At 39.8% G+C, this 23,238-nt stretch overlaps 2 protein-coding genes across 4 annotated transcripts; one reads left to right on the forward strand and one right to left on the reverse strand.

Moving 5' to 3' along the window:
• Positions 1 to 273: 273 nt before the first annotated feature.
• Positions 274 to 4,436, reverse strand: gpx7 (glutathione peroxidase 7). The gene is made up of 3 exons (XM_058638202.1): positions 4,182 to 4,436; positions 1,569 to 1,830; positions 274 to 683 (listed from the first exon to the last, which is right to left on the reverse strand). The coding sequence occupies exons 1-3, from the start codon at positions 4,314 to 4,316 to the stop codon at positions 520 to 522; spliced, it is 561 nt and encodes a 186-aa protein (XP_058494185.1). The 5' UTR covers positions 4,317 to 4,436; the 3' UTR covers positions 274 to 519.
• A 560-nt stretch (positions 4,437 to 4,996) lies between these two features.
• tut4 (terminal uridylyl transferase 4) lies at positions 4,997 to 23,193 on the forward strand. 3 transcript variants are annotated; one of them, XM_058638199.1, is made up of 31 exons: positions 5,068 to 5,130; positions 5,449 to 5,552; positions 7,649 to 8,208; positions 8,301 to 8,452; positions 9,165 to 9,281; positions 9,365 to 9,542; positions 9,726 to 9,814; positions 9,930 to 9,981; positions 10,263 to 10,332; positions 10,541 to 10,667; positions 10,862 to 10,981; positions 12,331 to 12,525; positions 12,658 to 12,832; positions 12,922 to 13,448; positions 13,902 to 14,052; positions 14,308 to 14,394; positions 14,847 to 14,950; positions 15,054 to 15,111; positions 15,215 to 15,318; positions 15,406 to 15,495; positions 16,832 to 16,945; positions 17,031 to 17,108; positions 17,283 to 17,460; positions 17,543 to 17,590; positions 18,663 to 18,745; positions 18,870 to 18,985; positions 19,868 to 20,022; positions 20,167 to 20,264; positions 20,689 to 21,256; positions 22,402 to 22,572; positions 22,663 to 23,193. In XM_058638199.1, the coding sequence occupies exons 3-31, from the start codon at positions 7,728 to 7,730 to the stop codon at positions 22,752 to 22,754; spliced, it is 4,578 nt and encodes a 1,525-aa protein (XP_058494182.1). In that variant the 5' UTR covers positions 5,068 to 5,130; positions 5,449 to 5,552; positions 7,649 to 7,727; the 3' UTR covers positions 22,755 to 23,193. The 3 variants fall into 3 exon arrangements, with proteins under 3 accessions (XP_058494183.1, XP_058494184.1, XP_058494182.1); XM_058638200.1 differs by lacking the exon at positions 5,449 to 5,552 and having other exon boundaries at positions 4,997 to 5,130; XM_058638201.1 differs by lacking the exon at positions 22,663 to 23,193 and having other exon boundaries at positions 5,065 to 5,130; positions 20,689 to 20,829; positions 22,402 to 22,568.
• The last annotated feature ends 45 nt before the right edge of the window (positions 23,194 to 23,238 follow it).

Here is a 23,238-nt window from a genome sequence, read left to right on the forward strand (position 1 = left end):
TTTATTTCCGCAATAACAATATATAATTATATTATATTAAGCAAAATTGCATTATTTATTTCTGTGTCTAGCTTTAAATGTATCCATATAAAATATTTGTTGTTTACTTGTTACTGTACAATTGAGGCCAATAAAAGTGTGATATCACATCAAATAGTATTATTTCCTTCAATATATGTTGTATGTGCTATACATCCAGAAACATATTTGCAATCATCATTGCTAGTAATTTCGGGACAAATATGTGACATGAATTCAACAGAAACACATGACTCTCATTACAGAACATGTTTATTCCACAAATGAAACATACAGAGCTCAAAACCACAGTGTCAGATGTCATACACACAACAAAACACTTAGCATCAAACTTAAAACATAGAGGTGTTTCATCAGTGCGTTTAGAGAGCATGTGGGGTTTCACTGGGAGTGAAGTTGGATCCGAGTCACATTATATAAGCAACATACTGTACATCTGACAATGAATTTAGAATGTATTGAAATTCTTGAAACAATCAGTTAAAGCTCTTCTTTCTTCTTTAGGATTATTTTTCGCACCATTTCCGTTATTTTTGGTCGGATTTCTTTTACAGACACTTTTGGTCCCCATGCATCCACCACGTTCCCGTTTACATCAATTAGATACTTCCAGAAATTCCAGTCAGGCTCCTTTCCAGAAGACTCTGCAGAACATAATAAGGACAACACAAAATATTTGAAATTATATTGAGTCAAATATATATTACATTGTTTTCCATCTGCCTGCCAACCTATAAAAACATCCATCCATCTTTTTCACTTCTTATGGATGGCCTGAGTGCAAAGAAAGCTCACTTTTAATCTTGAAGCAGAACTGAGGAACTGCCAGCACAGGCCTGTCTGAAGGTCTGAACCTGTGGCCTGGCTTACAGCAATATAGCTGTGAGCAAATAATCAATTTATTTTCAATTACTTTATCCTCTTGGGGTTGCAGGAGTAGCTGGAGCTAATGTCAGCTGACATATGGCAAAAGACAGAGGACACTCTGGACAGTTTGCAAATAAATTTTCAAGTGCTATTGCCTAAGGATTCTCTCATGTGATTGAAAATAACATTGCGTGTGTCCCATCAGTTCATCTGATGTATCCACCTAGTTACACTGTCATACGCAAAATTTTCAAGATATAATAAATCTCTGGCCACACGGTTGGAGTGGTGGTTAACACTCTTGCCTTTGCAGCAAGAAGACCTGGGTTCATGACCCAGTATGCATGGAGTTTTTTTCCAGTTTGTCCGGTTTCCTCCCACAGTCCGAAAACATGTAGATTTGGGGACTAGGCAAATTGGACACTCTTAATTGACCGTCAGTGTGAGAGTGAACTGTTGTTTGTCTCTATGTGGCCCTGTGATGGACTGAAGATCTGTTCAGTACATACCCTGCCTTTTGCCCTATATCAGCTGAGATTAGTGCCAGCGCCCCCCCCACAACCCTCATGTGGTGGATAAGAAGATGAGTGAGAGTAATAAATCTCTGTGCCATTTAAGAACAAGGTCACCCCAGTTCACCAAAAATATCACATCTCTCTCACCAACAAGATATTTGTAGAGATTGTTCACTCCTGTTCCAACAACAGCAATTTTACTGAAAAGGGGGAAGGAGACTCCATAGACTCTGCGCACAAAGCTGTCGATCTCCTTGTCGCTGCCAGGTTCCTGCTGCCCAAACTGGTTGCAGGGAAATGCCAGCACGTTGAAGTGATATGGCCCAAAGTCTCGCTGCAGCTGCTGCAGGTCCTTGTAGTGTTCCTCGGTGAATCCACATTCACTGGCTACATTCACCACCAGGGACACCTGAAGCCACAACAGTCATGAGAGTGACAAAATATCAGGTTAGTATAAATAGATGTGTCACACCTGTGAGGTCCAGAACATGCTCTGTGCTCCTCACCTGTTTGCTTGTTCTCCAACATATAAACATAATATGTGAAATAATGGAAACATATATTTTCCATTATGATACCAGCGTCACTGTCATTACAACATCTGATCTGTATTATAAACAATGGCTGTCAAATTTAAAACTAAATTGACGCTCATTATCCCTAAATACCACCTCCATACAGGAGTCACAGTGTTTCCTGTGATGCTGTAAATTCTCTAATTATGTCAGATTTCAGTGAAATTGTCTTGATATTTTATGTACACGTAATACATACATACAACAAATATGTTCTTTTGATGAAATACTTCAGACTACTTTTACATTGCAAAGGAATTGTACTTGTAATGAACGAGTAAAGGAAGTAAAACTCTTGAAGTAAAACCATTACCGCCAACTTTAAAATACAGTGGCATCATCATCCTCCTCTTCCTCACGTATACTTCAGACACTGGTGTAGCAAAATTAGATTATGATAGAGTGAGAGATAAGGTGACTAATTATTATTAAATGTATAATTATTTTTTGTTATTTGTTTCATTTTCTTCATTTTTCATTTCGCACACAGCATAGTCACAGTGGTTGAGGGTTACTACATTTTGTTGCTTCATGCTTCAGCTCAGACTAATATAAGGAAGAGTTAGGAAGAGTTCCTGAAGTTAGTGCATTTGAGGACTCTATCATGCAATGCTGACATCTAGTGTCTCAGCGAAACAATTACAAGTGAGATGGATGTGAATCTGTGCATCAATGCAAATTGTTGAGGACCAGGGGTTAATAATAAGATAAGTTTAAAAAACACTTTATTTCAAATCATTTCTTTCTCCTTTACCCTCTATTTAAGTTATGTTTTATTGGTGCCTACTTCAGTCAAGAAAAAAAATGCCTATTCCACTTTCTGATATGGAATATAAAGGTTTAGCAATAAATCATTTACTAATGCTTTCTAGATCAGTTGAAATCCATTCATCAGAACATATTTTTGAGTTGCCAGGTTGTAAAGAACATCTGTTTTGCTTGTCCTGTCTTCAGAAACATCTGGACGAGAATCCATTCCCTGTAATTGACATTTAAAACTTTATACTTGTTTTATGATCTGTTGATGATGAGAGCTGTTTTTTTAAGACATGTTCAGCTGATGATGTTGTTTTGCCTCAGTGTGCTCTGTCTGGTTAAAATGTTGGGTTTGTACTTCCTAACAGTCCACCATGTCCTCAATCAATAAAAGTAAATAATTCCCATATAATGCTTAATTTGGGCATATACTATTACATAGATATATCTCACAATTGTGCTTCAAAAAATTTAATAGGCAGATGATTGAGCAGGATCTACTAAATTGATCACTACATGAGACTCATCATAAATAATTAAATTAATGAACAACTAAAGAAGCAAATTAATTAGTAAATAGAACTGTTGACTAACAAAATAAATAAAGGAATAATCCTACGGGATTACTATAATAATCAAACTGAAGGAACAGCTATGGTCTAATTATTTGATTTATCTCCAGGCACAGCTTTCTGATTTTCTGAATCACCTCAACCTGGCAACCCAAAGATTAATAACCTTTAATTAAGCCGTTAGTAACACAAGTGTGAATAGAAAGCATTATTCAATTGTCAACATAAGATAAGATGAAGTAAGATAAGAAAAGAGAATCTTTTATTAGTCCCACAATGGGGAATCTTGTTCAAATAACTTAAAATTAGGGAAATGAAAAAGGATTTGAGGTATAATTTTTACTGAACAACTGTATCTTTTATATGAACTATTTGCATCACATATGAGTAACTAATTTGCCTAAAGTCATTGCAGTAGTTGATGACTGCAGTGATTGAAACTGTGATTTCTATTTGAAAACAACAATTGTTTGTCCTTACTTACACATAAAAGACGCAGCACTTTTTAAATGATTGATCTAACTTGGTCCAAGGATCCGTACTTTGTTGTTGTGTGAATGAAACAGTCAGGAGCTCCTGCAGCTGCTGCAGGGGCTCTGCAGGCCTCTTGCCACGTAGGCCAGCGGGGCTACATGATGGGACATCCCGAGCTGTCTGTACCAGACCTACAGTCAAACTGAGCCGCTGCAAGAGTCTGCTCTTTACTGTTACAGTTACATCTACAAACACAGTGTCAAAAAGAATAAGCATTCCCATGCAAGATCCATTCATGCATCAGGTTGACATGCAGAGAGAGCGAGAGGAGGTAACATCGCCGGTATAAACAGTAAAACCTTGCTGATCGGACCCGCACTTACCGAGCCCCGGTATTTTTCCAGGGACACTAACTTCCCTCTGCTGTTGACTACTTTGAAATTGTAAAAGTCTTTCTGTTTGCTCTCAACGAGGCTGAGTAAAGTCAGTAACAACGTGAGCGTCCGGGAAAGCGTCATGTTCAGTGAAAAGTGCCAACGCAACAGCACAGGTAAACTTCTGCAAACTCCTGAGATGAGACAGTTGAGCAGCAGCAGCAACAGCAGCAGCAGCAGAAGTTACACGCAGAAGAGCAACGTCAAAGGAATCCGCTTCCGGTCGTGATTAAGCTACAAAATAAAAGCCATTTTTGCATATATTTACATACATATAAATATACATTTTAGATCTCCATATGGCGTTTATAGGTCAGCATTTGTCCCTTTAAAAACATCCCCAGATTTAGAAATGTATTGTATTAAATCTGTTTTGTTGGTAATGGATAATACCCAGAAACTAAAGGGTGTGTGTCACTAAAAGCTCGTAGAAAAAACACTGGAAAATCATTTGAAATAAAAAATAAAAATAAAGATTTAAGATGTCAAGTGGCCGAGGACAGAGAAGTTCATTTTGGATTACACCCAAAACATTTTAAATCATCATGTTTATATTTGATTCTATGTTAGCTTGATTCTACCCATTTATTCATACCTTTACTTGGTTTGATTTAAAAGAAAAAGAAAAATCATGTTCTTATTTTTGGAATAATTTTTTCTTTTACTTTGTACGAAAGAAAGAAAGAAAATGCAAAGATTCCGGGTGGCATTTGAACGCAGCACGTAGCACGCCCCTCTTCATCATCACTGGCACTCCCATAATGCAGCGGGGTACTGTATTAACATGGCGTCAATGGTCGCTGTTTTGACCAGGGCCGTTGGATCTGAAAAACATCATGTAGAACAGGACCGTTGACTCAGCCACATAATAATCCAAAATCAGCTTCACAACCCTCAAGTAAGTTGATTCGCGCGCTTGTGTGTTGGCTTGGTCGATGTGTTTTGTTCCTGCTTTTGTTGACTTGCTGCTGTGCGGCAGTTGGGTGCCAGTGTTATTTATTTCCCGTTAGCTAGCTCGGTCGGACGACCGGGCACAGCGGCTAACGGTGGTTAGCTCACGGACACGGCTTGCGACAAAGTCGGCTTAGCAGCGAGCAAAGACTCCGCCGGATGTCAGTGGGAATCCTTCCTGTAACATAGGAACCGCCTCTTGGATTTACTTGTGAGATTTTCGTTGAGTCGATAATGTGTTTTGCTTTCGTTTCTGCTTCGGAAGCTGGGATAATGGTACGTCCCGGTGTTGTCGAAGTCTGCCCCCCTACAGTTTCTGTTTCCCTCTTCACCTGGACCACGCACCGCAGTCAGCTCTGACCCCAGACAGTAAGCCAGTAATCTCATAATGTCAACACGAAAGCCATAACTCTGACTAGGCAGTGAACAACACGACTGTGCTCTTCACATGCGACGTGTTTGTGTTTCGCAGTAGTGGAAAGTAACCGAGTGCATTTACTTAGGTAAAGTGTTTACGGTACTCGCGCATTTGTTGACTGTTGGGATACACTGTTTACATCCCTTCCTTTGTCTGGTAGATTAATATTAGTGTAATGATGATGAGTAGAAACAATACAACATACGATATACGAGGTTTCAAGTCATTTTGACCAGAGTTGGCCACAATTTCCAGGAGGGTCATCCACTACGTGCATCGTATTACATATGAATAATATATCAAAACACCAGACTACCATTCTGGCCTGAATTTGGATCAGCCGTGGAGTAGTGACATCAGGCTGATAAGTCTGTATCCATGACTCTTGGGCTGCAGGATCTAGATCCAGTTGCAAGGCTATTGTTGTTTGTAGTAGTATTGCCATCATTATTAGGTTATGATTTATGCCACAATGTATGCTTCTTCTTGTGTAATTGACATTGTAATTGTCTCTATATAATACTGTAAAGTATCAGTCTTACTATTTAAAGTGCCTTGAGATGTACAGTATGTTGTGGTTTGGCAAAAACAAATACAATTTGATTTGATTTGAAGTCAATATTAGCACATCCTATTAAACTATTGCATGGGGTAGTTGTGGGGTGCTGTGATTTGGCACTATCTTTCAAAATCTTTCACGATGAGGCCAATTTTGTTGTCTCCATTTTACACCAAAGACATCAAAAGATACAATGATAAAAATAGATGAATGAGAAAAGAGTTAAGCATTTGAGCTTTTATTTCTGAATGTTTACATGTAAATGAAATAACCTAGGACATGACTATTCACAATGGGGGCACTGTCTGATACATTAAATTAAAGGAACAGATAGATACGTAAACATGTAATATTTGATAGCATAACCCTCGACTCACTGGCATCACTGTACTGTTAAATTCTTTGGCAGTGAAGCTTTTCCAGCTGTTTACTGCAGCATCTTTAAAGTCCTTGTTTGTGGTGGAAGGGTTTTAACCCTCCAATCTCAAATGCTGCTTTGATCTGCCACCTTTAATAACTGTAAGATATTTAAAAACTACAACGATCTCTTTTAAAAAGTAAGTAATCTGCCTCCAGGCTATTGCCTGCAAATGCATATATCCCACAAACATTTGCGCTCACTGTGGGCATGTGCGTGCCAGTTAAATGAGAAGCAGATTTTATACTCTCTGCAGTTGTGTGCATAGTTGCAGAGTACTCTACATTTGAGCCACAGCAACAGTGGAAACTGAAAGTAAGGATTTATTTGATGGGTGACGATGAAGGGAAAATTGAAGTTTTCACACTGCTTTCCATTTACTGTGCATATTTGCTTCATGATTCTGAGCAGACCTTTGAAAAATATGACGTGTTACCCACAGTAACTTTCTAAAGGTCTCCATTTTGCCCCTCCTTAATAAAATACATGCCTGGAATTTTCAAAGCAGTGGAAAGTTCCCGGTAAATTTCCAGAAACTTTCTATGGGAGCATTGGTTCGTGAATTAAGAAACTCTCAATGCAAATTATGGGAATTAACTGGAGAATTTGGATAATTTAAAGAAACTGTGTCATATGGAAATATTAACATTTTGTTTTGTCATAAGCAGACATGCATGCAAAACGATACAATCAAAATAAAACATGGACACAGATTCATTTGTATATAAATATACCATAGTTGACTGTATTTGTATCACTTTTGATTTTTTAGCCAAGATTATGGTACAATATATTATTTACCAACTGTATTTAAGTTCCCAACCTTCAATTTTGAAAACTGTCCCGTTTATTCCCATTAATATCCATGGAAAGTTTCCAATTCTGAAAATTCACAGAATTTTGCAACTCTATGACTTTTTGCTACTGGGTTAAATTTTTTTGCTTTTTTGTTGTAAAATGTTTATCTAAGCTTTGTTATCTTCACCTGAATTGGTAAATCCTGAATTGGACAAGACTTTTCTAGTGCACTCTTGCTCCTTAAACTGATAGTTACGATTTCTTTTAATCAGATTTCCGGTGCCCTGCCTGCCTTGTGGTCCTCAGTGTGGTGTTGACTCCACCAGGGATAACAGCAGCTGTACAGGAGGAATGGATGTGTCCAAAAGTGCAGTAAAATCTGTCAAACTGTCTCAGCCGAGAGGAGCTAAAGCGCCGTCCAACGAGAAGTCAAAGAAAGACCCACCTGTGCAGAGAGAGGGCAACAAACCTGCACCCCGGAGCAAAGAAAACCCCATTGCAAGAGATGACCATAATATAGGCAGCCAAGGGACCCGTGGGCAAGGCAAGACTTCCACAGACAATCCCCAGGAAAAGAGGAGAGGACGTTCCTCAAGGCTGACGAGACTGACTGGAAGAACAAGTTCTGGTGAGAGAGGCAAAGGTAAAGTGGTGAACTCACAACAGCAGCTGACGGCGCCAGCTCCCAGCCCAAGGGCTGCTCTGTCTGCAGACAGCAGCCCCTCAGCACACAGAGAGACCACCTCTCCTGTCTTGCTCGGTACACTTGAGAAGGGCGTCGCAGAGCACGTCAAGAGCTCCATAGCAACCCCTGCAAAGGAAAAGTCCCATGGTAGGTTTACGCCATGTGTTTCCTGACATGCTTTGTTTTTGTTGTCGTCACCAAATATATCTCTGCTACACTGCCTTTTTTTTCTGTTGTAGGGTTGATAGCTGCAGCCCTGATGCATCAGTTTCTTGAAGAGGGCCCAGAAGTGAGACCCACTGTAGGGGGAGGACCACTCACAGAGCAGCAACTGGGCCTCCGACAAGCAGAGGAGCGTCTCTACAGAGATTACATCCATCGACTGCTGAAGGTAGTAGTAATAAACTAGGTCCGTGTACCATTCGTTCTTTTGAATTTCAATTAAGAAAAACATTAAAAAGGGAAAACAGTTTGTTATTTCATTATTCTGTTTTAGTGGCAAACAAAAAAACAGATTTCCAATATTTAATTCAAGGTTCATTTCAAATATACAACAATCAAAAAACAGTCTCGCTGCCTATTTTGATTTTGATATGTTTTGAAATTCAAAAGAACGAATGGTACACGGACCCTAATAGTCAAGTCAAGTCACTTTTTTTATATATAGCCCAACATCACAAACACAGTTTGGCTCAAAAGGCTTTACAGTCTTTACAGCAAGTGACACCCTCTATCTTTAGACCCTTACATCGAGTGAGGAAAAACTCCTTCAACAGTGTTGGTCAATAAAAGTGATGAAATGTATTTTCTTCTGTTTCAGGTTTATCTCATATTAAAGTCATTATCTTTGCAGTTAGGTAAAATTTTAAACAGATATTATGATACATTATTTTAATCCCAGCCTGTCTGTTATTTCCCTGGCACTCTATGTCCCAGGCAGTCATCATTACTCTCTATACAATAGATTTGTTTCTTTTATCTCTATCGTTCATGAGCAGGTGGGCTTAATGGATGTGACTTGGATCTAGGACAAAATACAAAAAAAAAGAGAGAGCCCACAGTACATCAACTGATTGCTTTTGCCTTTTCCCCTATTTTCACAGCAGTCCCCCGAGTATCCAAACTATCAGTACTTATGCAAGCTCTGTTCTGTGCACATTGAGAACATTCAAGGAGCACATAAACACATCAAGGAGAAAAGACACAAGAAGAATATAATGGTACGTGGATTTTAAACACTGTGTTGTCATCTCAAATATTCCACTTCTATATTCCATATTTTACATATTCCACTTGTACACAGGAAAAACAGGAGGAGAATGAGCTGCGTGCACTGCCTCCCCCGTCCGCCTCTCAGCTCAGGGCCGTGGACGCAGCCATTGTAGAAACAGCCCGACAACACGGGATCTCAGAGGAGGACTTTAAAGATCGGAAGGCCGTGGTCGCCAAGATGGAGGAGATCATTAAGAAGCAACTCTCAGGTTGTGTGCATGTCCATGTTTTCTTCAATAACGAAATGTCTTGTTGTCTTATTTTAAATGTTCTGGAAAATGACCTTGCTTATCCACAGTGTTTAGTTTTCTTCTGTAAAGTGCAGTCGGATGTTTGAGAAAAATGCATATACAGCACACATTTCTGAAATGTTTTTTTGTTTTGTTTTCCAGGTTGTGCTCTTAGGATGTATGGCTCATGTCTCACCCAATTTGCCTTCAAGACAAGTGATATCAACATCGATGTCACCCACCCTTCCTCAGTAAGTCAGAGTTAGTGGCTTTACTAAATATTGAATGTATTTACACACACAGCACGTACAGGTTGTGTTCTATGCTTGATTAGCTCATTTTATCTCATTGCTTTTATCTATTCAGATGACACAACCCGAGGTCTTAATTCAAGTGCTGGAAATTCTCAAAAACAGCTGTAAGTGCATTTAAAAATGTGCCCCAATGCAGACATAACGGACCCTTGAAGCTCTTTTGCTTTTCTTTGTCTGTTCATGTGTCTGATGGCATTTTCAAACTAGACTCAACGGGACAACTTTTAAGATGCACATTGCTTGGAAATGTATGATCTGTGCTCATTCAATCACCAGATGATTGATTGACGTTTGGATTTGTAATGTCTCTGTCACTCTCTGTTGATGTGCAGTGAAATTCTGGTTTTCAATTTTAGTCCCCTTATTTTTTTCATCTCATCTTTAGCCGAATTCTCTGATGTTGAGTCCGATTTTCACGCCAAAGTTCCTGCTGTGTTTTGTCGAGATGTTGGCAGGTGAGTGTTGGTTCAAATGCATTGGTGTGATGTTTTAATAAATTATTTGTCATACACGCCCTAACTTTTAAAAGTTTAGAGCAGCTATTTAGTTATTGTAGAATTATTTATCAATAAAAAAATTCTGATTGTGGTCCCTTTTAAAACTTTTTAGACACTGTTCAAACTATTCTGTTATCTTCTGATTCATTGCTGTATTTCTGCACAGGGGCCTCATGTGTAAAGTGAGTGCAGGTAATGATGTTGCTTGTCTCACCACCAATCACCTGTCAGCCCTGGCTAGACTGGAGCCCAGATTAGTCCCTCTGGTGCTGGCGTTTCGCTACTGGGCAAGGGTAAGCACAACTGACTGCCTTTAGCTGATTTCAGCAAATACTACCATTGTTTTCTTCTTTTTTTTTTTTTACAAAAACTGGGGCCTGTCCAATTGTGCTCACAGTTTTATGAACCATGTTTGTTTTATACCAGTTTTGCCTCTGATTGTATTTATTTTTAAGCAAACAAACTAAATGTACTTTTTTCTCCACAGCTGTGTCACATTGACTGCCAGGCTGAGGGTGGCATCCCCTCATACTCCTTGGCCCTCATGGTTATCTTCTTCCTGCAGCAGAGGAAGGAGCCCATCCTCCCCGTCTACTTCGGCCGTTGGGTAGGTGAAGTGTCACATTGTTTGGGCCTGTTTCTTTGAAAGTGTAGCTGAGAGTGATATTTCTGTCTTTCCTGACAGTATAATGATAACATGAAAGAGGCGGAGGGAAAAGATGCAGATGACATAAAAAGCAAGTTCTGACCTTGATTCAAACCAGGGGCGTTTTGGTTCAACCCCTTTTTGTTATGCATTTTCTCTACACATGACAAACCAAGACTTGTTTTATAATATCAACTGTTCACTTTTTTTAAGGTTACACCTATTACTTTTAGTGTTAGTCGTGAGGCTGTGAGAACAAGTTGTCCACAGGCAAAAACACAAAGGAGAAAAGAAGCATCAAGGTTTACTCATATCTCATAATTCTTTGCCTTAAATGAATAATTCTTAATAATATTATGTTGATAAAATACTTGGAAATCCTAACATTACTCATATTCATCACCATCCTACCTCATTATTTGTGGTGCATTATCCAGTTCTTTTAAAATGAAAGTCATCTTTATAAAAGAGGGTTACCCTCATGATAAAATGTTAGACAATTCATAACAGTTTTCATAAAATAAAAGTAAAGTGTCACAGACTGGTGTAAATTATTAGATTGCCTGCCCCTCCTCCTTTTTTCCCTTTTGTCACTGTCTGTTTTGGACGTGACTGCGTTCATTTCCTAAGTGTTAAGTGTCATACATTTCATTTTAAGGGTAACTGATTTGACACTGCTCTAATAATTTATTCAAGATGTAGAATTTATAGATTTACGATACAAAACCACCCATTTAATTTGGATTCCATTTGTCTTTTCTGCCAACAGAAGTTTAGAAACTGTTTTTGTGTAGGTGTAGGTGAGATATTTCCACCTTGGTTTGGGGTATAAATTCCACATTTCCAGATAAAAAATTTTTTAATTGACTTCCGTCCCGTTTTAAAAGCATTATCCCTATTTGGAGTACACAGAGGGTGTGTGCAGTCGTATCATTCCATAAACCACTTAACTGTTTGATGGAACACTTTGATGGGCAATTATCAGTCTATAATGTCACGAAATGTCATGTGAGTGTATCGTCACATGACACATGTATTGGAGAAGAGCTGCAGTGGTTTTTCCTCACCTTGCAGCTCTTAACCTGATGACAGTTAGGTGTTTTTCATACAGAGGCTAACAGCAACACACCCTCCCATCAATCTTTTTTTTTTTTGCTGCGAGCTACACCAGCAGACTAAACCCTTAACACTGCCTCATACTTTGATGATTATTTAATTCTACATGTCTATGACAGGCTTTTCTGATTGCATAGCAGAGAGAAGAAGACGTAGATTTATTTGCTTTCTTTGACTCGCTTCTCCTCTCTTAGATTGGTGGCTTTGATGTGAAGCGTGTGGATGAGTATCATCTAACTGGAATTTCCTTGGACATATTTGTGCGCTGGGAGCACAGACCCCCAAGTTCCACAGAGGGACGAGGGGAAAACCGAAGTGAGACCAGAGGGGAAAGCAGATCCAAACCTGAGCAGAATAAACCTGATGATAATCATTGCACAGAGGGCATTGTGAGTCATATTCCAGCACCTGTTCATATCAGTATGATAGGTTAGATTGTCTCAAATTCAGGTTTCACATAATTTTATAAAGAGCTGGGTTGATTATTCTTGCTTTTAACTGAATATTACTTTCTCATGAAGACCCGCTTAACATTGAATCTGGGCAAAGATGTGACAGTGGGGCAGTTGTGGTTGGAGATGTTGCGTTTCTACACACTGGAGTTTGCTCTTGAAGAATATATCATCAGCATCCGCTTAAAGACACTCCTCTCTAGGGAAGTGAAGAACTGGCCTCGTCGTAGGCTTGCTATTGAAGGTTAGAGACCTCTCTCAAAATATATTGTCATATTTTTTCCTCTCAAGGGAAGAAAAAGTGAATTCACTTTTTTCTTTGTTTTTTTTTAGATCCTTTTGCTTTGAAAAGGAATGTCGCACGCAGCTTGAACAGCCAAATGGTGTTTGAATACATCCAGGAGCGCTTTCGCACAGCTTACAAATACTTTGCATGCCCCCAAAAAAGAATCTCTGGGCGCCATCTGAGAAGCAAGAAGGCAGGCAAGCAAAGTGCAAAACTGGAATGGGCCGCAAAGAAGGAGGCTGCGTTTGTCGACACGGAAGAAGGCGATGGGAAAGGCAAAAAAAGTCAGAGGGCACAGCAGGGGTTCAAGGAGGACGACGAGCCTGACAGTGATGATGGAGATGGTTCAGATTCGCCCATAAAGAAGGATGGGAGGACTTTAGATGTGAGCCTCATGGATATGGTTCTCGGTGACAGGAACAAACCTGACCTCTCCCCCAATGGACTGCTGGACAGTGACAAGGAGGGGGACGAAGAGGATGAAGAGGAAACTTATGTAACAGAGAAGGATGGGAACGTTGCAGAGGAGGATCTGCACTATGTGTTTGACAAAATGATTTTCACTGGTGGGAAGGTAAATATATTGACTATCGCTCATCCTCAATGTAGAGTCAGGGTTAATATTGTGTATTGAATACTATTTTACATTGCATACTCTCTGTTAATGATTGAGCTAATGTGAAAAACAAAAGTCAATCTCAAGCCTTTCCACTTCTGTAGCTGCAGTTTAGAAGAAGCATCATCTCACCCTTCAGCAGCACTGATGGGTTCATATCATGTAGGTGAGGCATTTAAATTTTGGGAGGGTCACATGATTATACATGAACCCCATTTTGACATGACACATTGGCTTCAGTTGTTGATAGAGAGACCTAATGTTCTAGTTGTCAAACAAGTTCAAAACACAGAAGTGTTTTGTCACAGGGTTGCCAGTGGTTGCACTATTTTGGATTTTCTTTTAATGCATCCAATTAAGGTTTCCATGTCAAATTGTTAATTTAATACCAAGATTTATTTCCTCTTCTAGCCTCCAACTGTTGTTTGCAGCATCTGCAAGCGCGATGGTCACCTAAAGGACGAGTGTCCTGAAGACTTTAAGAAGATTGAGCTGAAGCCTTTGCCACCCATGAACGACCGCTTCAGAGAAATCCTCGATGGCCTCTGCAAACTGTGTTACTGTACGTAGTTAACAGTGCAGTGATTTAAACATACATGACCAATGTTCAGTACAAAATGCAACGGGACATTCAACCAGAGAGAGATTTAAAGAAAGTTGCAAACAGTTAACTGCTGTTTTTAATTCACTATTACTGAGTGCAAGAAAAGCCAAAAAAAAAAAACTCTCACATTTCTGAACTTAAAATGAAAAAAAACACCTTCATTTTACTTGGATTCCTTGTGGTGGCTCTGTCTAACTGAATGTTTGCTCTTAGATGAATTGTCACCGTCACCTGTTGAGCAGCAGAAGAGGGAGCAGATCCTTGTAGGCCTGGAGAGGTTTATAAGAAAGGAGTACAATGGTGAGCACTAAGCACCAATTACTACACACAACATATTTGCTAGAACCTTTAATTTTTTCTCTACTTAAGAGGCAAAGAGGGCTTTTTCTATCTGCAATAACATTTCTTATTTTAGTGGCAAAACTTTTTGTTTGCCTTTTTAATGCTCCTTAAGTTTTGTCAGCAGTTAAATAGACATCATTCATTCCCCTGTAACACAATTAGTGTATAGCTTATCAACATGAGTGAAAAGAAAAGCAGAAGTGATCTGAAGCAAATAGAAACAAGGCAATCAGAGATGGCAGACTTCACCCCATTCACACAACAAGCCTCTGTCGGCCTCTGTTCTGTCATATTGGCAAGTGCGGAAACACAAACGGACAGACAGACACACAGAGGCACTAAAAACAACACTTCACTTCTGCTCTGTGGGGTGAAGTAATTAGATTCACTTCCTGTATCTGAAATTGCAGATAAAGCTCAACTCTGCCTGTTTGGGTCCTCCAAAAATGGATTTGGCTTCCGCGACAGTGACCTTGATATCTGCATGACTCTGGAGGGTCATGAGACTGCAGAGGTAGATGACTAAACACAGAGAAACACTGGATTTTAACACAAAAAGATCAGAGATGTGATCACTCTGTTCTGCCATTGTTACAAATTTAAATCTATCTGAACAGAAGCTGAACTGCAAAGAGATCATTGAAGGCCTTGCAAAAGTGCTAAAGAAGCATACAGGTGTGTTAACATTTTTGCTAATCGTCTCAAACAAAGAATGTCATGTCAAAGTCAAAGACAGGATCTGACAAGTTTGGGTTTCTTATTTCTCCCAACATGGCAGGTTTGAGGAACATCTTGCCTATTACAACAGCTAAAGTGCCTATTGTGAAGTTTGAACACAGACAGAGTGGTTTGGAGGGAGACATTAGTCTTTATAACACACTGGTGAGTGAACAAGGGTCTCATGCTGGTACAATACACATCTACTTAGACATGCCCTCATATGACGAAAGTGCTGAATCATGTTTGCAGGCCCAGCACAACACCAAAATGCTGGCCACGTATGCAGCCCTAGATCCACGTGTGCAGTTCCTTGGATACACAATGAAGGTCTTCGCAAAGGTGTGTTGAACTGATACTTGCTATATATCTATATCTATCAATATACTTGATTGTTTGCTTTGGACCCATTTGTGGCTTCAGAAACATTATTTTATAAATATCCAAATTGATAATTTTGTGAAATATGATTCAAACTTGCGCTCAGTTTCACAGAGTCCCGCCTCTGCATTTTAATTTCACTTTACACCTTAATCACAACAGCTTTTCCATTTTGGTGTCACCTGTTTCCTCCAAAACGTCTTCTCACTCTGATTAATAAATAAATAAATAAATAACATTAGATCCAGGCCCATTTCTGTGTTGCCATGTTGCCGTTAGACTTGAATGACAATAAGTTGTGCAACAGTTTAAACCACAATTTAACAGTCATTTAAAGTCATAAACATAATTTATTTAAAAGAAAAACATTTAAGACTCATGCATGAGCCATTTGTATGAACATATTTGGTCTTAAGTGGTGTTTATGAGGAATTTAGGAGAAGTGGTGTATTCACTAATGTGTATTGGGGTACAAAACAAAATTGTACCCAAGTGGTCTTGAAGTGGTCAAGAGCTGTTGTATGAGACACATGGAATTGGTTTTCTGTTATTAAAAGCACCATAATACAATCAACATATTTACATTATATGTTACTTTGCAATTAAATTGGAAATTGAAAAAGCAAATGTACTGTATCTATCAAATGTAGAGTGAGCTGTCATCTGTCTACAAACTACAGTATTTTTAGACTACTTTGTCCACATGACTGGTTTAGATTTGTAACTCATGACACGTCATACACACACTCATGTAGGCACTGGAATTGACAGTTGGTGCAACATTTTTTCATCCATGTCCGTGATTGACAGGTCCCCTTTACAGACCAATCGCTTTACAGATCAATCGCTTGCCTGTGGCGAGAAGTTAATTTGAAAAACATTGTCATTTCAAACCATTTCCTCTTCATTTCAGTGACAGTGTGACTCACAGGTGACAGAGCATTTGCGGTCGTGTCTAAAGCAGAGTTGTTAATGCTGTTTTGTGTCACCTGTCTAAAGTTTAGACACTTAGTATTCCATTAATGGTGCTGCCAGAAATGACAGGCTTTTCTTTTTGGACCCTGAAACAAGACTTCAATCCACCCACTTCCTCTACTCAAAAGTCCAAATGTGCACAGCGCTAATAAAGAACTATAAAGACTTCTGTAATTAAAAGGTGGGTGGTAGAAAATGAATGACTAGAGGACCAATAGAAACTTCACCTGCACCTGTAATGCTGACAAAGGTGGGGCTTGAAAGCCACAAGCACGTTATTCTCTAAGCCGAACCCTAACTAGCCTACTTCTGTGCCCCCAAGCGCTGCGACATTGGGGATGCATCCAGAGGAAGCTTGTCATCTTATGCCTACATCCTGATGGTGCTTTACTTCCTGCAGCAGAGGCAACCACCAGTCATCCCTGTCCTACAGGAGGTAGGAGCCTCTGATCCATCACCATTTATAAGAAATGACCAGTGTCTGCTTTCAATAAAACGATAAAATATCTTTCTTTTTTCAGATCTTTGATGGGAACACTGTTCCACAGCGGATGGTTGATGGCTGGAATGCTTTCTTTTTTGATGATCTTCAGGATCTGGTGAGCTTATCAAAGAGGATTTTACAATAACTCAGGTTTACACACATCAGCTTGAACTTGTAGCAGTATTGTTATTCAACATTATCTAAATTTAGACCTGCGGCTGGTTGAAAATACTGTAGTTTTCACTTGCAGAATTCATGTTTGTAACAAGCGTGTGTTGTGTTCACACAGCGGCGGCGTCTCACAGAGTTGCCACAAAACACGGAGTCCGTTGGGGAACTCTGGTTGGGCCTCCTGCGTTTTTATACCGAAGAGTTTGACTTCAAAGAGCACGTCATCAGCATCCGCCAAATGAAACGCCTTACCACCTTTGAGAAGCAGTGGACCAGCAAATGCATTGCTATTGAAGGTGTGCTGACTTGGATGTGCTTATTGTTGCTCCTTGACATCAGGGTTTTCTTCCCTGCTCATTCATCTGTTCTTCTCCTCAGATCCTTTTGATTTAAATCATAATCTTGGTGCTGGAGTTTCTCGCAAAAGTAAGTGATTTTGCTTGTAACTGAAAACATTCACATACACGTACAACACACCATAGAATCTGTATTGAATAGCTCTAAAGTTCTGTATTCAGTATTTGTTTAGTGACATGGGTCCAGTCCCTGTGCTGACAGAAAATGTAAGAAAAACCATTTCCAGTGTCTCACAACACTTAATCTAATCAGGAGCCAGAGCTACACAAAGAGGCAGTCCTCATCTTTCATGAGGTTAGGCTGTTTGTCTGAATAAACAAGGAGGGGAATACTAATGGCAGCCATGGTCCAGGATTTAAGCCAAAAGACGACATTGCTGATAGGGGCTTTAGAGACTTTTGACCAATGCGGTATTTTCATTTGAGGCAAACGTCAGACACAAGTTAGAGTGATGTGATTGTGACACACGTCTGTTGCAACACATTGTGATGAAAGCATCTTAAGGTTTTGGAATGCAGCAAGTGTTTTAAGTGTCTTTTGATACTCAAACCAAAGAAGTAGGTCAAACTGGTCTTTGTCTTCTCTCAATAAGCTTTGAAACTTTATCATCCACAAAAAGCTCTCTGGTGAAGAGAATGTACACAGATTTTTTTTCCCCACGCACTAATCAAGCAGCGAAGCTTCTGTGAGAGAAATGTAGTCCTGATAATCCACCGTGTTTGTTTTTCTTAGTTTAATGTGATAATTAATTCAGTGAGGCCGGTCATCTCAGCAGGTTTTGGTTGCTTCATGACATCCGACACGACAGGAGTGTGATCCCCAAGCGCCTCGGTTAAAAACAACTCTGGCTTTTCATGCAATCGCAGGAGCTGCATGTGAAGCCTCCATTTGCTGCTGTTAATGACTGAACTAAAAATGGAGTAATACAGAATTGTCAGCAACTGTATTTGTTCCACGTATTAACCTGTTTATATAATGCAGTACACACCAGAAGTTAATTCCCATGGTTCAATTAGGCTGTTTGAATTGAAAAAGTGTTACATTTGATTGAAGTGTAAGTTCATGATTCAAATACTTTTCCTTACTGTTGAATTTAATCTAAAAGCCATTTCCCTTGCACTGCTTCTTTTTCCTCCTGTAGTGACCAATTTCATCATGAAGGCTTTTATAAATGGCAGGAAATTGTTTGGAACCCCTTTCTACCCTGTCCCTGGCACTGAAGTGGTACGTCATTCATTGCACACAAAAAATGTTCCAGTGTCTGTCTGTCTGCACCTTGTCCTGAGGAAAAGATTGGGTTTTTTTTTTTGACAAAAGTGTCTGTTGTCTCTCTTGTGTTGTGCCGCAGGACTATTTCTTTGACTCAAAAGTCTTGACGGATGGCGAGTTGGCGCCCAACGACAGGTGCTGCAGGATCTGCGGGAAGATTGGACATTACATGAAGGACTGTCCAAAGAGACGCAGGTAGTCGATTTGTGTCCGTTGGAAAACTTTTCTTCTCACAGTAGAATCTAAAAGACAGACTTACTTAGGAAAGAAATACGGAGTGATGAATATGTAAAATCATTTAAACTTAATTTAAAAGTAATGTAATAAAGTTAATGTAAAATGTATGGAAACAGATTGTGCACATCAATCACATTAATGAGAAATCTACTTTTACCTACCTTAATGAGGTAGGTAAAATAGTGTGCTGTAGCAACAGAGGCATGTAAGAAATGTTGTATGAGCACTTCTGAGGGCATGTCATTTTTAGTCACCACTGGATTATTTACAAGGATTGCCACATTTCTTCCACATTTCAAATGACTGAAGTTTTATTCCATCTGTTTGTAATGTATTGATTCACTCGGCTCTTTCCTGCCTGTGTCTCTATATTCTTACTCACATCTGTACACAAATACACTGAAATCAAGCACAGCTGTGTGGTTGTTTTGCCAAAAAAATTACATAATGGACAGAAATGACATACGAATGGTGGGGGATCACAAGTGTTAACAGGAGAGATGTGGAGCTATTATAAAACCAGGTGTGAGAGGGAAAAAAAAGAACTTACTGCTGTAGTTATTGGATCGTTTTGGACAGAGGTTAATACCAGTTCTCAGTGGATCAATGTATCTACCAAAAGCACGGACACCACCCTCAGACCTCCCATTAATTTAGGAACATAACAAAACTTTCACTTAACAATTGACAGTGCAACTTTCTATGCGTTTGGGGAAAACAGGCTTATTTGATGAGGAAGTACCACTGAATGTGTCATTAGAGCTGTTTGGAGCTATTCATCCCATTACATTACAACCTGAAGTTTTTATTTTTTTATTTTTATTAAATGGTCTTTGGCAGGATGAAGAAGAAAGAAAACGATAAAGACGATGATGTAAAAGAGGACGAAAGAGAACCGAAGGACAGGCGGTGTTTCCAGTGTGGCGACATGGGTCATGTACGGAGGGACTGTCCGGAGTACCGTCACCTCAAACAGAGGGTCACCGGAGTCCCAGGTATTCACACATACCTCTCTCACAGAAGCATATTTTGATATATTAATTCATGTTTAAACCACCATGGCATGTAATATAAATTGCCTAATACTTTCAGCAGTAGTGCTAATATTAAGTGGCTTGTGTAAATGTGTTTTTCCCCAGCTCCTCACATGGTTCAAGCTGTGGTCAGCTCCCAGTCTATCCCCATTCCTCAGGCAGCTGCAGACTGTCCTGGAAGAACCAGGCAGCCTTCTGAGTGTGTGAGTACACTACACACTGGTGTATTTTTCTAATTAATTTTTTAAAATATATTACATTATAGAAATATCTGTTCTTTAAACCGTCTGCCTTCATCCTAATTCAGAGGAAGTGAATAGGGAATTATGAATCAATAATCTTATTAATAAATCTTATTTATTAGAGTCGTTTAAAACCGAATGTCAGGCCTCTGAATCGCAATCGAATTGGATCATGAGGTACCTAGAGATTCAATCCCCGTGTTTTTCCTTGTGTTTTTCATTTGTTTCATGACTAATTTGAAATAAAAGGGAAGTAAAAACCCAATGTATGTAAGTAAAAACTGTTATAAACTAGACACACAGTTACAAAATATCATTGTCCACTTGAATGAAGAAGAGAACACATGATTGGATCTAATAGAGTACTCTTTCTTTCTCTTGATAGTCGGACACTCGGCAGACTCCACCCTACTCCCCACAGCCCTCCTCTCTCCCTCAGAGTTCCTCCCAATCTTCCAGCTCCCCTCAGCCCTCCCACATCAAGTCCAGTTCTGCTGGTCCCCTGAAACAGCCCACCCACCCCCAGGTCCCTCTGTCCCTCTTTAGCTTGCCTACCACCCTTCCAGGCCAGTTCCATCCGGGTGCACTCAGCGCACTGGGGCTCCTGCCCTCCCACCAGCACCAGTCACATCAGTCCCAAGGGCAGCCTCATCACTCGGTCCACATCCCTTCCACCTCCTGGCCCATCCACGGACCTGTCCTCACCACGTCCTCTCCCAGTGCCCCCTCCCCGCCCGGCCTCAAATTCGCCCTGCGCTCCATGTCTGGGAAGGGGAGTCCCACAGGTTCAGGGGTCAACCCCAGTCCCATGAACCTGAACGACCCCAGCATCATCTTCGCCCAGCCGGCGGGGAGACAGCTGGGTATCGGTGGGCCAGGACGAGAAGGACACTGGCACAACCACATGGCACAACCGGGAGCACTCATGGGCAATGGCACTGTAGTCAAGTCAGGTAGTCACTGGGTGAACTTTGGTGGCACTATCTCTGTGGGATTCTGTCTGTCGCTTATATCTTTAAAGAGTAACTTCCACTTTTCACTGTCACTTTGCTATACGATCAAATGATTCTGGTCTCAGTCCACTGTATTTCAACAGAGACATAGGACAAACTGGCATTATGGCGAATAATAATTGCGTTAGTCCCGCTGAAACTGAAAAGTACTTTTGTTTAAAGTCGGGCTTAAACACCCAGATAATGGGATTGGTAGCTGAAGTTCAACTGCATGTATACGTTCAGTCAGACTCGAGCTGGCCTGGGTGAGAGCTTGATGGCGCAGACATTTTCTATGTCAGACAATCATGTTCAGGAGACGTCAAAGTCATTACTGCTATTAAAATATGACTGAACTGCTGCTTCTGCCCCGCCTGCTCAGTTGTATCAGTTATAATGTGAAAGGTGTCACTCTCTCTGTGCAGCACTGTAATGTTGCCACAGACACGAAAACAAAACATTGCTGTACCAAGACAGTGAGTCACACACAATTCTGTGGAGCTGATGGCCTAAATCAGCACTGCATGAACTCATTTGAGTTCCCATAATATGTAAGGGACATTTGTGTCTATTAATGAGATGTTAAGTTGCTCATTAAAATTAATTTTAAATGTACCATTTTAAACGGTTGTCTCTCATCAAAGCTCCACCCCAAAGCAATGAAATTAGTTGTCCTGAGTGCGGTTGAACACTTCTGCTGCGGTTTCTCTGCCGTTTCTGTAGGTGGGTTAGTGACCAATCATTCATGTGGACTGAATGAAATTATTTTGTCATGTTTGTTCCAGTATTGAGGCTACAGACTGGCTTTCTTTCTCTCTGTCTCTTCACTTAGACAACTTTATTTATTTATGACAGTGTGGATACAACTAGGGAAAGAAAAAACATTGAGTTATGATGCTCACAGGCAAATGGACTGATGTGGCCCAAAACAACCTTCTTAGCAAAGAAAAATTAGTTGACATGTAGTTTGTAACCGCTCAATGAAGAAGAACACAACTGTTTATTATTGGTGATTGTACTGACTTTTGTCTTGTGTGTGAGTCACTGAGTGTGACTTTTGTCTTGTGTGTGAGTCACTGAGTGTGTCTTTTGTCTTGTCTGTACAGAGTCTGGCCATCCAGCCCAGTTTGTGGGTGTGAGCACAGGCTCTCGGGTGTGGGAGCACAGTAAAGCCCCTCAGTACTCTCTGTCTCCATCCTGGCCCTACCATCTGCCCCAGAATTTCATCCAACAGGGAAACGGAGGCTACCAGTCCAACAAACCCATCATGCCCCAAGGTCAGACTTTTTCACTGTTTAAAAAAAAAAACAAAAAACAAAAAACTTGTTCTTCACTAATACCAAGTTGTTTTGATTCTCTCTCATCAGGTTCTGTGGTCAATCCAAATCCAAACTACCCTCTGGTCCCCCATCAAATCCGACATCAAGTAAATCTAAACTTCATCCAACAGAAGAAATAAACTTATATCTCCTTTTAATTAGTTTAACGGTCAGTAACATAACACAGCAGAAAAAAATTGTACTCTTTGCATCATTTGATCGCAGGTATTTTTAAAATGAATTTTATCATTTTTGTACAGTTTTTATGTTTTTTTTTGTCTCATTACATTGATTTGTGATACAAATGTCAAATATTTTAATACCCCCATTTTTGAGGGGGGTCTAAAAAAAGTGTTTTTATTTTATGTGTAAAGTAAGGAGAAAAAATGTAAACCTTTATTTTTATTAGCTGTATTCATACTTTGCTTGCTACAAGATGAAGGCTTTGAATAGACGTTTGTTTTAAAAACAATCTAACATGTCACCCTAAGTATGTAGTGCCAAAGGCAGGGATAGCAAGAAAAAAGGGAAAAATCTTAAACATAAAAAAAAAAAAACCCCTACAAAAAAAATAAAGAAAAAAGCAAACAAGTTTGTTGTGCCATGTGGATTTTTTTGTTTTGA

The sequence above is a fragment of the Solea solea genome, chromosome 9, assembly GCF_958295425.1.
Source record: "Solea solea chromosome 9, fSolSol10.1, whole genome shotgun sequence".
Taxonomy (NCBI): Eukaryota; Metazoa; Chordata; class Actinopteri; order Pleuronectiformes; family Soleidae; genus Solea; species Solea solea.

Excerpts from the sequence above, each read along its gene's own strand:
- gpx7 (XM_058638202.1), bottom strand. The coding sequence starts at position 4,316 with ATGACGCTTTCCCGGACGCTCACGTTGTTACTGACTTTACTCAGCCTC. Across the intron at positions 1,831-4,181 it reads TGGAAAAATACCGGGGCTCG|GTGTCCCTGGTGGTGAATGT; the intron begins GTAAGTGCGGGT and ends TTGTGGCTTCAG. Across the intron at positions 684-1,568 it reads TCTCTACAAATATCTTGTTG|AGTCTTCTGGAAAGGAGCCT; the intron begins GTGAGAGAGATG and ends TATGTTCTGCAG.
- tut4 (XM_058638200.1), top strand. The coding sequence starts at position 7,728 with ATGGATGTGTCCAAAAGTGCAGTAAAATCTGTCAAACTGTCTCAGCCG. Across the intron at positions 13,449-13,901 it reads TGATTTTCACTGGTGGGAAG|CCTCCAACTGTTGTTTGCAG; the intron begins GTAAATATATTG and ends TTCCTCTTCTAG. Across the intron at positions 20,023-20,166 it reads GAGGGTCACCGGAGTCCCAG|CTCCTCACATGGTTCAAGCT; the intron begins GTATTCACACAT and ends GTTTTTCCCCAG.